This window comes from Pteropus medius, unplaced genomic scaffold, assembly GCF_902729225.1.
Source record: "Pteropus medius unplaced genomic scaffold, Ma_sr-lr_union100, whole genome shotgun sequence".
In the NCBI taxonomy this organism is placed as follows: Eukaryota; Metazoa; Chordata; class Mammalia; order Chiroptera; family Pteropodidae; genus Pteropus; species Pteropus medius.
Window position 1 is genome coordinate 1,552,196 of NW_024355526.1, and position 13,023 is coordinate 1,565,218.

Sequence of the window (13,023 nt, forward strand, 5' to 3'; positions counted from 1 at the left end):
ATATCTCATTATTTTGGAGTAGATATTTTGAATAGTATTGTTGGTGGATTGAAGGTGTTATTGGAGTTATCTCTTTTTCCCCAATAAATTGTTAGGCTTGTCTAGGATACTTGGTTAATTAACTCGTAGACAAATTTGGCGCCTTCTCGGCCTGTTTGTAGCAATTTTAGCGCTGTAATGGGGCAGTCTGCAGTCAGAGCTTGGTTTATTGTTTTGTAAAGAATTTGACCCAGGCAGAGTTGAGCCCCAGCCCTACGGTGTGGGTCACCTGGGGTCTCCATGGATCAGCCATCACAGAGAGCCATTCTTCTCAGACCTCGTGAGACTCCAGCTGCTCGACTCACATGTACCACTCACGCCGAGCCTCGGGCCTGGGAACAAGCCACACCTCGCCCTTCGTTTGGTTCTCTCAGCCACATTATAGTTTCCATTTTCCAGGTACAGGTCTCACACCATGATTAATTTGTATTTTCTTACGCTCTTGTAAGTGGTGTGTTCAGAATTTTACCTTCCTATTGTTTATTACTAGTTTGTAGATTTGCAATTTATCTTTTGTAATTGATCTTTATTTTGAGATCATCATAGGTTCGAATGCAGTTACGAGCACTAATACACAGAGATCCTGTGTACCTGCCCTTTACCCAGTTAACCCGGGTGGTGAAATCATGCGACACCTTCGCACAGTCTCAAAGCCGGGATGGTGACGTCAGTGCAGTTTATCGTTCACACTGAGGTTCCTCAGCATGACTTGTTTGTGTGCACAGTCATTACAGCGGCCTCTGCCAAGTCAGAAAGCATAGCACTTTCACACACGGGTTCTCTTGTCTCCTTGTACCTTTGCATCTCCCTGCCCTTTGGCCTGGCTTCAATTGCCTCTGCAGCCTCACTTCTTGCCTCACTTCCTCCCTCTGCCTTCACTCCTGTTGCTACATGGGCTCCCTTTGTCCCTGTAACTCTGTGGGGATTTTTGGCTTACGGCGTGGAGGGTGAGACATGTGTCGAGTCTCAGATGCCAAAGATACTTTGTACTTTTTCTGACACGTCCTCGTTTTGCGTTTTCCGTTTACGTTTCTTTTTCGTTTGGAGTTAATTTTATATATGATTGGCGAGGTCGATATCAGATTGATTCTCATTGATCACCTTTCCAAACTCAGTCATTGGCCTCGCAGCCTCACCGGTCGCCCTGACCGTCTCTGGACAGGACCATGTCCACCGTGACTCGCTGTCCTGCCCATGTGCCCTCGGCTCCTTTCGCTCGATCAGTTGCGCTGACCAGGACTTCAGAATGGGGATGGCAGTGGTGGCCGACAGCCGCGGTTCCCGGCTGCGAGAACTGTCTCCGCGCCCCCAGGCCGCCGCTGCCACCAGCCGTGTGGGCCTTCACCCACGCCCTGCGCGGTCCGCTTCTCCGCGCCCGGTCAGTTCCCGCATTGCCCACAATGCCGCTCCTTTCGACACTGTCTCCCTGCAGAGGCGTCAGACCCCGCATGTCAAGGGCTCAGCCCTGCGGCACTGTCCCCCTCAGACGGCAGTCACAGTAGAGGGCCCAGCGGGGACCCACGACTTCTGACAGACTGGCTACACATCGGAGGTTCCCGCGACGCTCTTCGGGTTGGGTCATTTGCTGGGACACTCACGGAGCTCGGGGAAACACTTTTGGCACTGTCCCCATGTATCATGCTGGACACACCTCAGCGACAGCCCGCGGGAAGAGGTGCACAGGGCCGGACGTGGGGAGGGGGTGGGGCTTCCGTGCCCTCTCGGGAGACACGCTCACCTACCTGGGCGCCCCCGAGCCTGTGGTCAGGGGTTCCACGGCCCTTGTCGCTCCAGGGCATGGGAGCGGGTGGGGCTGAGGGCTCCAAGCCTCTGACCATGGCTCCTTCTTCCTGATGACAGCCCCATCCAGGAGCCACCAGAGTCACCTCGTTAGAACAAAGGACACCCCTATCACCCAGGAAGGCCTGAGGAATTTAAGGGGCTGTGTGTCAGCAGCCCGTGTTAGAGACCAAATGTCTGTTTTGTCACTTCACACCATGTAGTCAGCTTGATCTTTTTCTTAGTACCCTTGTGACTTGTGCTTCTGGTGTGCAACAAACGTTTCCCCTGTTTCCAGGCCACAGATGTTTTTCTGTGTGTTCCCTTGTTCCCTTCGAGGTTTTCAGACTGTCTAGGATCAAGTTTCTCAAGCTTAAGTGTGCAGGTGACTCAGCAGTGGTGTCACTGAGGCCTAGACGTGTGGAATCCGCCTTAGGAGATCGGAAGTGGCAGGTCCGGGCTGGGCCCACCGGAGCTGCGGCCGTAGCTGGCGTCTGTGGTCCCCCCGCGGGTGCTGTCGGGAGAGGCCATGGGTCCCCTCTGCAGCCGTGAGCCCATCTGCCCTGCCGTCGCCGCCCTTCCTCATGGTCCTGTGTCGCCTGTGAACGTTCCCTTCCCTGCCTTTTCAGAACAAGTTCGTGCATTCTCCGTGTGCTGATTGGAGTTTTGACGGGATGTCATTGAGTCTGTAGATTAAATTTGAGATGACTTGACATCGTGGCGTTTCTGTCATCCGTTGAAGATCGTGCAGTGCTTTAACTGAGTTCTTTTTCCCACAGAGGCCTTCAGCAGTCTTGGTTAAAATCTATATCCCTCACGGTTTCGCCTGCTTTTGCGAGTGGCACCTTGTTCTTTCCTCGTGTACGTTCTCGTTAATGCTGGGCTGGAAGAACGCTCTTGAGTTTCGTAACTTGGTTTTCAATTCAGCCGTGTGGCTGCACTCGTCTGTCTTCATTACGAGTCGATTCTGCCTTTAAGCGTGACTGGCTGCGCCACGGCGTGGAGCAGGACGGTCCCGCGTCGAACCCCTCCGTCTCGACCCCGCGAACCTCATCGCTTTCTCTTCCTTGAGTCACCAGTTCTTCCGTTTTCGTGTTAACACTTGTGGTGTTGAGGGACGTCCTTTGGTTATTTCTGATCTTAGTGGAATTCGCTGCGTAATTCTGAACGAGCATATGTTTGCTGCAGATTGTGGTTTATCACTTTCAAGTTAAGTTTCCACCTATTCTTTTTTTGGTAAGCGTTTTAAAAAAATTAATAGCTGTTTATTCATTTGAAAAGTATTTATTGTGTCCTATTCTGTGCCAGGCCTGCTTCTGTGGTCAGGGCATAGCAGTGAACAGACAGACAAACCCTGCCCTCGTCGACCTCGCGTTCTAGGGGTGGAGGGACAATAGATACGATGCCTAATGAAGCTCGTTAGGCGAATCCTGTAGACGATAGCGATGGTGAGTGGCGGTCACGGAGCTTTCTGCATCCAGCGATGTCATCGTGGTGTCTGCTCTGGTCAGCGAGGTTGGCTATGTTTGTGCATCTTTCGATGTCAAATGTGTTTGTTTATGACGGGTCCCAGACAAGGTCTGCGGAGTTGTGTAGGAGCCTGAGCTTGCACAGAGGATACGCTCCTAGACCAAGGCTTTCTAACGGCTCCGGCTGATAGAACGATGCACAGCCTGTTTTCTGGGTTCGTTACCCATTTCTTTAAGCCGGTTTCTGTAAGCTACTTCTGAAAGCGTGTTTTCCGCCTCTAAGTCATGCTCGGTTATTTCGCAGTGGTCTGTTTATTTCTGGTGGCCGTACAGACCTGCACCATGTCACACGGTTTGAAATCTTGAGAGGAGTTTGTTTTGTGCTCTGATCTTGGCGTATCCCTTGCAGCAGGACTGTGCGGTGACACGTTTGGGCTCAGGGCAGGCTCCCCTTTTGAGGAGTTGGTCTTTCCCAGACTTAACCAACCAGCTCTCAGCATTAATGTCTAAGATATGTTGTGTTTAATCTGTGTGAACTTAAATGTTTGTGTGTGAAATAAAGTGACTTTTCCTGAGACAGTCTTATGTGAACCGTTGGTGAAGTCGTAGCCGTTGAGTTGAGGTGCCCGACAGGGCAGGTAGCAGCCACTGACGTGTCTCCTCTCTGTCCACAGAGGTCTCCATGGCCGCAGATGAGGGCTCGGCGGAGAAGCCGGGAGGAGAAGCCTCCGTGGCCGCCGACAGGGAAACCAACGGGGCCTGTGACAGGAGCGACGCCGGCAGGCATCTGAGCGCAGGGGAGCTCACTCAGGAAAACGCGAAAGCCAGCCCCCAGGAAGGTCCCAATAAACTAGCCCGGATAGCGGAAAACGGGCTTTCAGAACGAGACGCGGAAGCGGCGAAGCAGAACCACGTCGCGGCTGATGACCTCACGCAGACCGCCGTCGTCGGCAGCAACGGCTACTTCCTGAGCCAGCCAGCCCTGCCGGAGCAGCCTCCGCGCGTCACCAGCACTTTGGCCTCTTCTCTCCCCGGCCATGCTGCGAAGACCCTTCCTGGGCCCGCCGGCAGAGGGAGGACTCCCAGCGCCTTCTCTCAGATGCCCGCCGCGGTGCCCGCCAAGCCCGGGGAGGGGAGTAAGGACACGGAGGACAGGAAGCCCGCGGTGCCGGGCACCGATGTCAAGGTTCACAGGGCACGGAAGACCATGCCGAAGCCCGTCCTGGGCCTGGTAATGCGCCTCCGTCGGGACGGGCTGCTGTCGCGTCTGGCTTGTGGTCTCCTCTGTCCTCTCTTGTCGTAGTGATGGCAGATGGACGTCTGTGCGTTAAGGAGAAGAGTTGGTAGATAGCAGTGGTCACCTGACCGGTGGTCACCTGTGGGCTGTGAGAGGCTAGGTGATCTGCTAACAGTCCCCGCGCAAACGGCACGGTGGGGGCCCGTCTCGACCTGCCCTCGGTCCCCAGGTGCCCACTGCCCGCTGAGTGAGGCTGCCTCAGCGACCACTGCTCCCGGCCCTGCACGCCCCCTCCTCACTGGGAGATAAGTACACAGCGTGGGTCAGGCCATGGTGACACGGAAGGGGGGGGGCAGGGACTGCACAGAGGACAGAGCCAGGCTCTGTCCTTGCACCAAGCCACCTGGCTCCGGGTGCGGCGCTGAGAACGGGCAGCACTTTCCTGATGTCTGCTGATCCTGTGGGTCGCGGCTGTCCCCAGGCCTGCGTAGGATGCCATCCCCTGAGCATCTGCAGGTCGGGTCGCACTGCTCTCCTGGTTCGTGCTGGTTGGGCGTGGGGCGGATCCAGGCATGTGGTCGTGTTCCCTTGGGATTTTTGTGCCTGGCATTGCAGTGAGCGTCTTGCTGCCCATTGTCCATAGTTAGGAGGTCGCCTGCGGCCCCCTCCTTGCAGCCATCACCCGGGCCCCGTGGCTCTGCCTGTGCGTCTGTCTTCAGCTCCAGGAAGGCGCCTGGACGGCCGTGCTTCCCGTGGCCTGGGAGCCGCTCCGCCTGTGCCCAGCCTTCTCACTCGCTCTTCTGCACTTGTCGTTTTTGCTGGTCATTCCATGTGTTGATAATTTCGATTTTTTTTTTAATTTATTTTAAAAAAATTATTTATTTTTATTATGGTGACATTGGTTAACGAAATCCAGTAAGTTTCAGGTGTACGGTTAAACAGTAAGGCATGTATTGCATCGTGTGTTCACCGCCCGTAGTTAGATTTCTGTCATCGCGTATTTGACCCCTTTTAGATAATTTTCATTTTGACAACTATTTTTTTCATGCCCAGCGTCCCCAGTTAGTTCTTGCAGTGAAGAACACTCTATCTTCTTAGTTGCGTTTTGTCTCACCCTTCCAAAGACATCGGTCACAGTTCTTTCACGCTCCTCGTGACATCTGCTGGCCCTCCAGCGGCTTCTGTTGGACGTGGCCCCTCGGGGTGATTGTTCCCAAAGTATGCACATCTTTGTCCCTGTGAGCTCGTATTGGAGCCAGGGCTGCACTGCTGCCTGCTGCCTGGGCGATGCCACCCGAAGTCCCCACAGCACCCATGGTTTGTGTTTCCGGGGTAGCCAGGGCCGGACCGACTATGCCCCCGGTGCCGGCCTTGCCTCCACTCGTCACTGTCCCCTGTACGCACCCATCCCCACGGCTTCTGAGTAAGTGCGGGTCCGCAGGGAGCCCGAGAAGGAGAACAGAGACCCCAGGAACATTCCGAATGGCAAGAGCGCAGCGTGGATTCGTGTGACCACCTGGCCCGCCGGGCTCCCATGCCGTCCCCGTCCCCCGGCCCTGTCGCCATCCCATCTCACTTCAAGCATTTGGCAAGGTGGAGTTCCAGAGCTGCAGCCTTTCCAGAGTGGCTCCAGCCTAGCGCAGTGTCCCCGAGACCAATTAAGTTATCGGCGGCCCGTCCCCTTTTACGCCGAGGACTCTGTCAGTGAGTGTGGCCCAGAGCCCAAGCGCTCGCCCACGCTTTGGAGGGTGTCTGGGAGGTCCCGGCTTGTGGCTGTCATGTTAAAGCTGCTCTGGACATTCACGGACACACTCTCCTTGAGACACACGCTTAGCGCCAGGCAGTGCGGGCGCAGGGCCACGTGACTGGACGCTCAGTGTGAGGCTAGCGGGCAGCCCCCGGCGCAGTCGCAGCAGCGTTTGCTGGGACACCTCGTGGTTCCATTTGAACCCCCACCCCGTTCACCGAGGGCGTTGAACGTTTTTTTACTGCTTACTTGCCGTCTGCGTCTTGGCGATATGTCTTTTGTACCTTCTGCCCGTTTTTATAGCACATGTCTTGGGAGCGCGGCTGCGACTTGGGGTGCGAGCCCCCCGTCAGGCCCGGTTTGCAGACGTCTTCACCGCGTCTGGAGCTTCTCCTCAGCCTCTCAGCAGCGTCGTGCACAGAGTAAAAACTCTTCATTTCGATGAAGTGCAGTAAATCACAATTTTTTCTTTTATAGCTAGTGCTTTTGGTGTCATTTCTAAGAACTCTTCATGTAGTCCTAGATCCTGACATTTCTTTTTTTGTTAAAGATTGTTTTTACTTTTGTGTGAACTTTAAATATATCATTCCGTTTTGAGTTGGTTTTTGTATTAGATGTGAGGTTTAGAACGAAGTTCATTTTTCTTGCCCACCATCATCAGTTTTAAAATGCATGTGAGAAATTTTATATTATTTGTCTCCTTGAAATTATGCTTTTATTCCATTCCCTCTTCTAGGATTTTATTCTAATATGTTTTTATTCTTGAGGATCTTTGTTACTCTATTATGTTATTCTAGGGATAAAGAAGCAATTTGAAATTAATTTCAAGAAACGACTCTGACCATAAGGCTTCTCTGTGTTTGCCGTGATCTGAATTGAGATAGTATGAGTGTCGGCAGCTTGCGCCCTCCTGCAGCACGTGTCGTTTTGTTGGAAATTCCTCTGCGGTCAGTCTCAGGCTGGTTGTTTGTAGGGAAGAGGGCGGGAAGGTTTAAGAACGGCTTCCTGAAGGCTGAGGTGTCCCTGTAAACTGTCTGCCCCCTGGGGACCCCGTGGGGACAGGGAGGAAGCGATGTTCGGGAAAAGGCCAGCCGGGATGCGGTGTCCTCCTTGTTTCCAGGATGCAGCTTCACACCTGGTCTCTCTCGCCCTCGGGTTCCCTGACCCCCAAACGCAGTTTCGTCCTGTGGGGTTTTCTTAGGAAACCGAGCTTTGTCAAGAACCAGGTTTAAAACCATTGGAATGATGAAGTGGGTGCTGCAGGCTCCTGGCAGCAAACACATTTTCTCAGGGAGAGTGTGGAGACACATTTGTCTTCATGGCGGAGCAGAGGCGGCTCGCTCCCCTGGACCGGCGTTGGTCCCGTCTGAAAGCACCAGCACTGGGCCAGGCTCATCCACTGTTTGGGCAGAGAAGGCGGAAGCTTCTGGAAGGGAACCTTCTTCTCTGCGTTGAGATGCTTGTTCCCGTGGGCTGTGTCGCAGCCTCGTCTCCTTGACTGAACAGTGCACGCTCCGGGAGGCGTGGGCACGGTGGCCTGTGGCTTTCTCCCCTGCATCCCTGTCCCCGCACACCACTCTGGCATTGTCCAGGTTTTAGGGAAGCGACGGGGCCTCCTTGGCGCCCGGTCAGGAAGGAGGCAGCTCTTTATGCGGTGAGCGCAAATCCAGGCTCACGTGTGCCCGGAACTGCCCGGAAGGAGGCGCGGTGCGGGCTGCGAGGACTCACGCGTGTGGACGCGGGCTGGGCTCCCGCCAGGCCTGACTGTAGCCAGGGCGGGGCGTGCACGAGGACCAGACCTGCTCACGGGTGGTGACGGGGGTGTCTCTCTCTGCAGCCGTGAAGTATGTGCATCAGGTCCTCCCTGGGTGGGGTGCCCGGGACCCATCAAAGCCTCGGGTGACCATTGGAAGTCCAAGGCCAGCCACTCTGCCTCTGTGGGAGCCAGAGGTCGTCTCCTTCACCTTCTTCCTTCGTCAGATCCGAAAGCCCTAATGAAACGTAGGTTCTGCACCCAAGTTCAGTTCTCGTAACATCCTGAATCAAAGGATGGGTGTTTCGTTCCTATGCGACCATCAGCCTCGTGTGGCTGTTTCCACCCAGCTTCTACTTTCGCTCCTCGTCATGGCCGCTTTGGGCTCGGATTTTGCATTTGTCTACACGTGCCCGCTGAGGGGAGCCACCGCGGTTTGCAGGGGACGTAAAGGAGCAGCGTCTGGTTACTGTCTCCAAGCACGCTGAGCCACACCCGGCACGAAGCCTTTCCCACGCCGCGCTCCACTGCAGTGCCCTCTGTGCCGCCGGAGCGTCCTCTGTGGCGTTCACAGAACGGGCTGTGCTGGGAGCGAGGGCCGGTGGCGGGGGTGGCGTTCAAAGCCGCTGGACCCACCTGTCCTGACGACGGGCATGGTCAGTGAGCCTGCGAGGAGGTCCCCACAGGGAAGCGATGAAGAATTGCACAGAGGTGTGGCCGCAAGTTCTTGCGTCCAGCCTGGGCCTCGTCCCTGATGGCGACTCCAGCAGATGGATGCTGTTTTTTTCAAATTACAGTAAAATACACTTGACATAAAATTGATCATCTTAAGCAGGTGTCAGTGCACAGCTGGGTGGCATCAGGCACAGTCACACTGTGTGCATGCGGCTGTCACCACCATCACCTCCAGGACTTTCTAATCTTCCTAATCGGAAACTTTGTCTCCATTAAACTCACTCCTAGCCCCTCTCCCAGCCCTGGCCCTACCGTCTACTTCCTGTCTCTGTGGATCCCTCTGGGGACCTCCCGTGAGTGGGGTCCCACAGGACGTGTCCTTCTGTGACTGGCTCGCTTCACTGAGCACCATGTCCTCCAGGTCCATCCACGCCGTGGCCGGTGTCGGAACTTCCTTCCTTTCAAGGCTAAGTGACAGTTAACCGTGTGGCTGGGCCCCGTCTGGTGGATCCTGTCCTCTGGGTGGACCCTACGGTGGCTCCTGCCCCTCGGCTGCTGGGAGCGATGCCGCCGTGTACACGGGCGTGCCGGCCTCGCCGGGAGATCCCGCTCTCGTCCCCGCGGGGTGGCCCCGGTAACAGGGCTGCCAGGTGGTGGCTCCACGTTTAGCTTTTTGAGGACCCGCCGCATCGGTCTCTGTCGCGGCTGCGCCGTGGTACGTCCCCACCCGCTGTGCACGAGGGCTCCCTTTTCTCCACATCTTCACCAACACTTTTTTTCCCCCCAAATCGAGGTACGTGTGATTGACAATTATCTGGGGTTTTTTGGAAGTAGCCATTTTAGTGGGTGTGAGGTCCTATCTCATCGCGGGTTCGATGGGCATTTTGACTAGTGACTGGTGGCGTTGAGCATGTTTCATGTGCTCGTTGGCCATTTGTATGTCTTTGGAGAAATACCTATTCAGGTGCTTTGCCCAATTTTTAATCGGGTTGTTTTGTTGTAGAGTCGTAGGATTTTGTGTGTATCCTGGATGTGAAGCTGTTTTCAGAGGCGGAATCTGCAGACATGTTCTCCCATTCCTCGGGTTGCCTTTTTAGTCTGTCGATTGTGTCCTGTGATACACAGAAATGTTTAAAAGTTCAATTTATTTTTTTCTTTTGTTGTCTGTGCTTTTGGTTTCATATCCAGGAAATTACTGCCAAGTCCAATGTCACGAAGCTTGTCCCAAATGTTTTCTTCTATGAGTTTTGTAGTTTTAGGTCTTGGATCCACTTTGAGTTAACTTCGTATCTCGTGTAAGGTAAGGAAGGGTCCAGCTCTGTTCTTTCGCGTGTAGGAGTCCACTCTGCCCAGCACCGTGTATTGAAGGGTGCTCATTTCTTTACTGTTTATTGCACCTACTGTGTGCATGATAAATTTCATTAAGTCGAGTTGGATCTGAGATCAGACGACTTTTGCGCTGTGGGTGACTTCAGGGTTCTCGGTGGTGGGCCGTCTGGGATGACGGCTGGGCCAGCGGCTGGATGTTGGTGTCACTGGCCACTGGAGTCTCAGGAGGCTGAGAATGGAGACAGATTTAGAAGACCGGCAAAAGACAGTTTTTAAAATGTAGTGTGATTATCTGTTGTGGCATTTACACAATTGGGGATGTCGCACCACGTGGCTGTGATAAACCCCACACAGGCACTTCTGGAGAGTTTCTGAGGCTGCCATGTTGGGTGTTTTCAGCTGGGTAATGTATTAGTTTATTACCCAAATCAGGGGTTGGCACGCTTCCTCCGCACAGGGCTGGGTAGGAGATGCCTGCGGCTCTGCCGTGTGCAGCTGCTGCCGCCGCTTCTGTTTCTGTTCCTCTGAAGATGTGCGCGCCGTTCCTGCCTCACGGCACTGACCGGATGCCCCGGAGCCGGGGCGGCTTCGCCACTCAGTGTCTCGCCTCGGACGAGGGCGCCTGTGGGGAGAGGAGCTGTGCTTGGGCACGTGGTCTCGGTGGCCGCCTGCTCGTGTTGATTATAGTTATGCTTGTCTTTGTTCTGAAGCACACAGCCAGTAAGGATCCCAGGGAAGTTCGAGAAGGTCGTGAGCGCGAGGAACCAAAAGAGGAGATGGGCAAAAGCGTTTCTGAGTTTGGACGACAGCCGCTCTTACCCCCCTTCCCAGCCCTGCACCAGTCGCTACCTCAAAACCAGTGCTACGTGGCCACCACAAAGTCCCAGACAGGTAAGCGGGGCCCAGCTCCTGGCTGTGCTGTCTGGGTGGGGGTCACGAGCCTGCCCCTCGCACGGCCGTGTGCTCTGGGTGAGGGGCCGCCCGGCCTCTGCGTGGCAGCCCCCACCCCAGTCCCCGCCTGCCCCGTCTCCCGTCGTCAGTGTTGAGAAGAGTTTTCATTGCTGAAGCCCCGTGCCTTGCTCTGGCTCGGGGGAGCGGGGAGTCTGGCAGCTCCCCCGGTTAGTAAAGAGTGTGCCGTGGGAGGCACCATTCTGTGGGGTACTGGAGGGCGGAGGTGTGGACAGCGGCGGCTTGGGTCTCCTGTCGTCAGCCCCTTTCCCACGCGCAGACCTCGCTCCCTGAGCTCTGTTGGCGGTAGTCGGGGAGAGGACAAACTTGGCCTGTGTTGGGGCCTTTTGCAGGAGGCGGGGCTGCGTGAGTGGCCCCAGGTGGATGCGGGGTGAGCACGTGAGGCCTCCCTGCGTGTCCGGCACACTCTCAGACCTGACTGAGGTCAGTGGGCGCCGGGCATGTGGGGCGTGTCCCCGGGAGGCTGGACTGGGGAGTGGCACCAGGTGACAGAGCCGCCTTCGGACGATTAACACCTTTGACTTCTCAGTAACTTGTGGCGGCAGCGGCGGCCCCCATGCCACGCCCGTGCTGCCCACCTGTGTGCTCCCCCCACGCGACGTGTTTCCGCACCGGGAACGTGGGTTGCAGACGTCGGGCCCTTTAACCTCGGAGCGCTTCCCTGTCGTCTCCTAAAATGGTGTCGGGCCTGAGAGTGAGGACGCCGTCCCCGGGAGCTGCCGTGGTCACCACGGTCGGCGCTCATCTTGGAGATCCAGCCCCCTCTCTGTGCCCCATTAATGCCCTCCCTGGCGTAGGGAGGCATGTCGGGTCTCGGCTCTCGGCTCTCGGGTCCCGGGTGCTGCTGAGGGTCCAGCAGTCGCTCAGCGGTGTCTTGTCTGTCTCCTTTTCCTGGAACGTTTCTCGTGGGGCTAGTGCTGCTTCGCTGGGTCAGGCTCAGGTTATAGAACGTCCTCGAGGGCCATGTGTCCTGTTTCCTCAGGGGTGCGTGGTGGCCGTTTGTCCTGCCCACGGCCAGGCCGGTCTGAAAGTCCTTTGGTCATACAGCTCTGTTCGCCGGAAGGTGGTCAGTGTGATCTCGGGAGGAGAGACTGGAGGCTCTGTACACGCCCTGTGTCCCCTCACGTCCCGCCTGGTGGTTTTAGTTCTTGAGGACACCTGCCCAGACCTATCGCCCAGGGCTCTGGCCCCATCACCCATCTGTTAGAGGGTTTTCGACCGGCCAGGAGCTCGCTCTTTGCCTCCCCACCCCGCACCCCATCTGTCTACTCCCAGGCGTGGCCAGTGGCCCTTACTCCAGTCCGGGGGCACTCGCCCCTTGTCCCAGGCTCGCCCCGCAGGCTGGCTCCCACGTTCTCCGGCGTGGCCCCCTGGCTTTGTCGGGACTGTCTGGCAGGAACAGGTGGTGCCGGCCGTCTTGTCCTTCCTGGTCTGGTCCCGGAAGTGGCCGCCTGCCCAGGGCCCGTTCTGTGTGGCGGAGCGGGGCAGCTGGGAAGCCGGATCTGCGCGCCCTGCCCCGCTCTGCTCTTTGGCCATTTTGACCCATATCACGTGTTTCAAGCAGTTAAGTCTGGCACGTTGCAAAACTGCAGAATTACGCCCACGTTTGTGAGAGCTGGCAGGTCACGTCAGAGTCGGTATTTAAAGTGTTAAGAGTTTTCCTTTATTATTTTGGCTTTATTATTTCATCATCTTTTTAATCTGAATTTTCTAGAAAGCAGTGCTCACTGGGGCCAGCCGTTTGCCACAGCCAGTCCTCCCGCAGCCTGCTTCTCTGCCCGCTTCCTCTGGGTCGTGGGAATGGGGCAGTTAGCTGTGGGTTAGGACTGGCCTCCAGCCCTAGATGCACCTCCCGCAGTTAGCCGACGTAGTTTACTCCAGCTGCTCCCCCAGCCCCCGTGGCTCGTGGTGTTGGCATCTCCAGGGAATGCATAGAAGTCACCTTTTCTGTGCCTGCCCAGGACAGCAGATGGTGTCGTCCACTTGGCGTGGCCCCTGTGGACACGTCCCTTTGCGACAGTGTTCG

At 56.0% G+C, this 13,023-nt stretch overlaps 1 protein-coding gene across 16 annotated transcripts in view; it reads left to right on the forward strand.

The window, feature by feature from the left end:
- The window catches only part of EHMT1 (euchromatic histone lysine methyltransferase 1), a 115,057-nt gene that overhangs the window by 45,292 nt on the left and 56,742 nt on the right, over positions 1-13,023 (forward strand). For all 16 annotated transcript variants that reach the window (XM_039858999.1, XM_039859008.1, XM_039859014.1 and 13 more), the window contains 2 exons: positions 3,962-4,518; positions 10,739-10,919. In XM_039858999.1, coding sequence (XP_039714933.1) covers positions 3,962-4,518; positions 10,739-10,919 — 738 coding nt within the window. The remainder of the gene's footprint in view (positions 1-3,961; positions 4,519-10,738; positions 10,920-13,023) is intronic.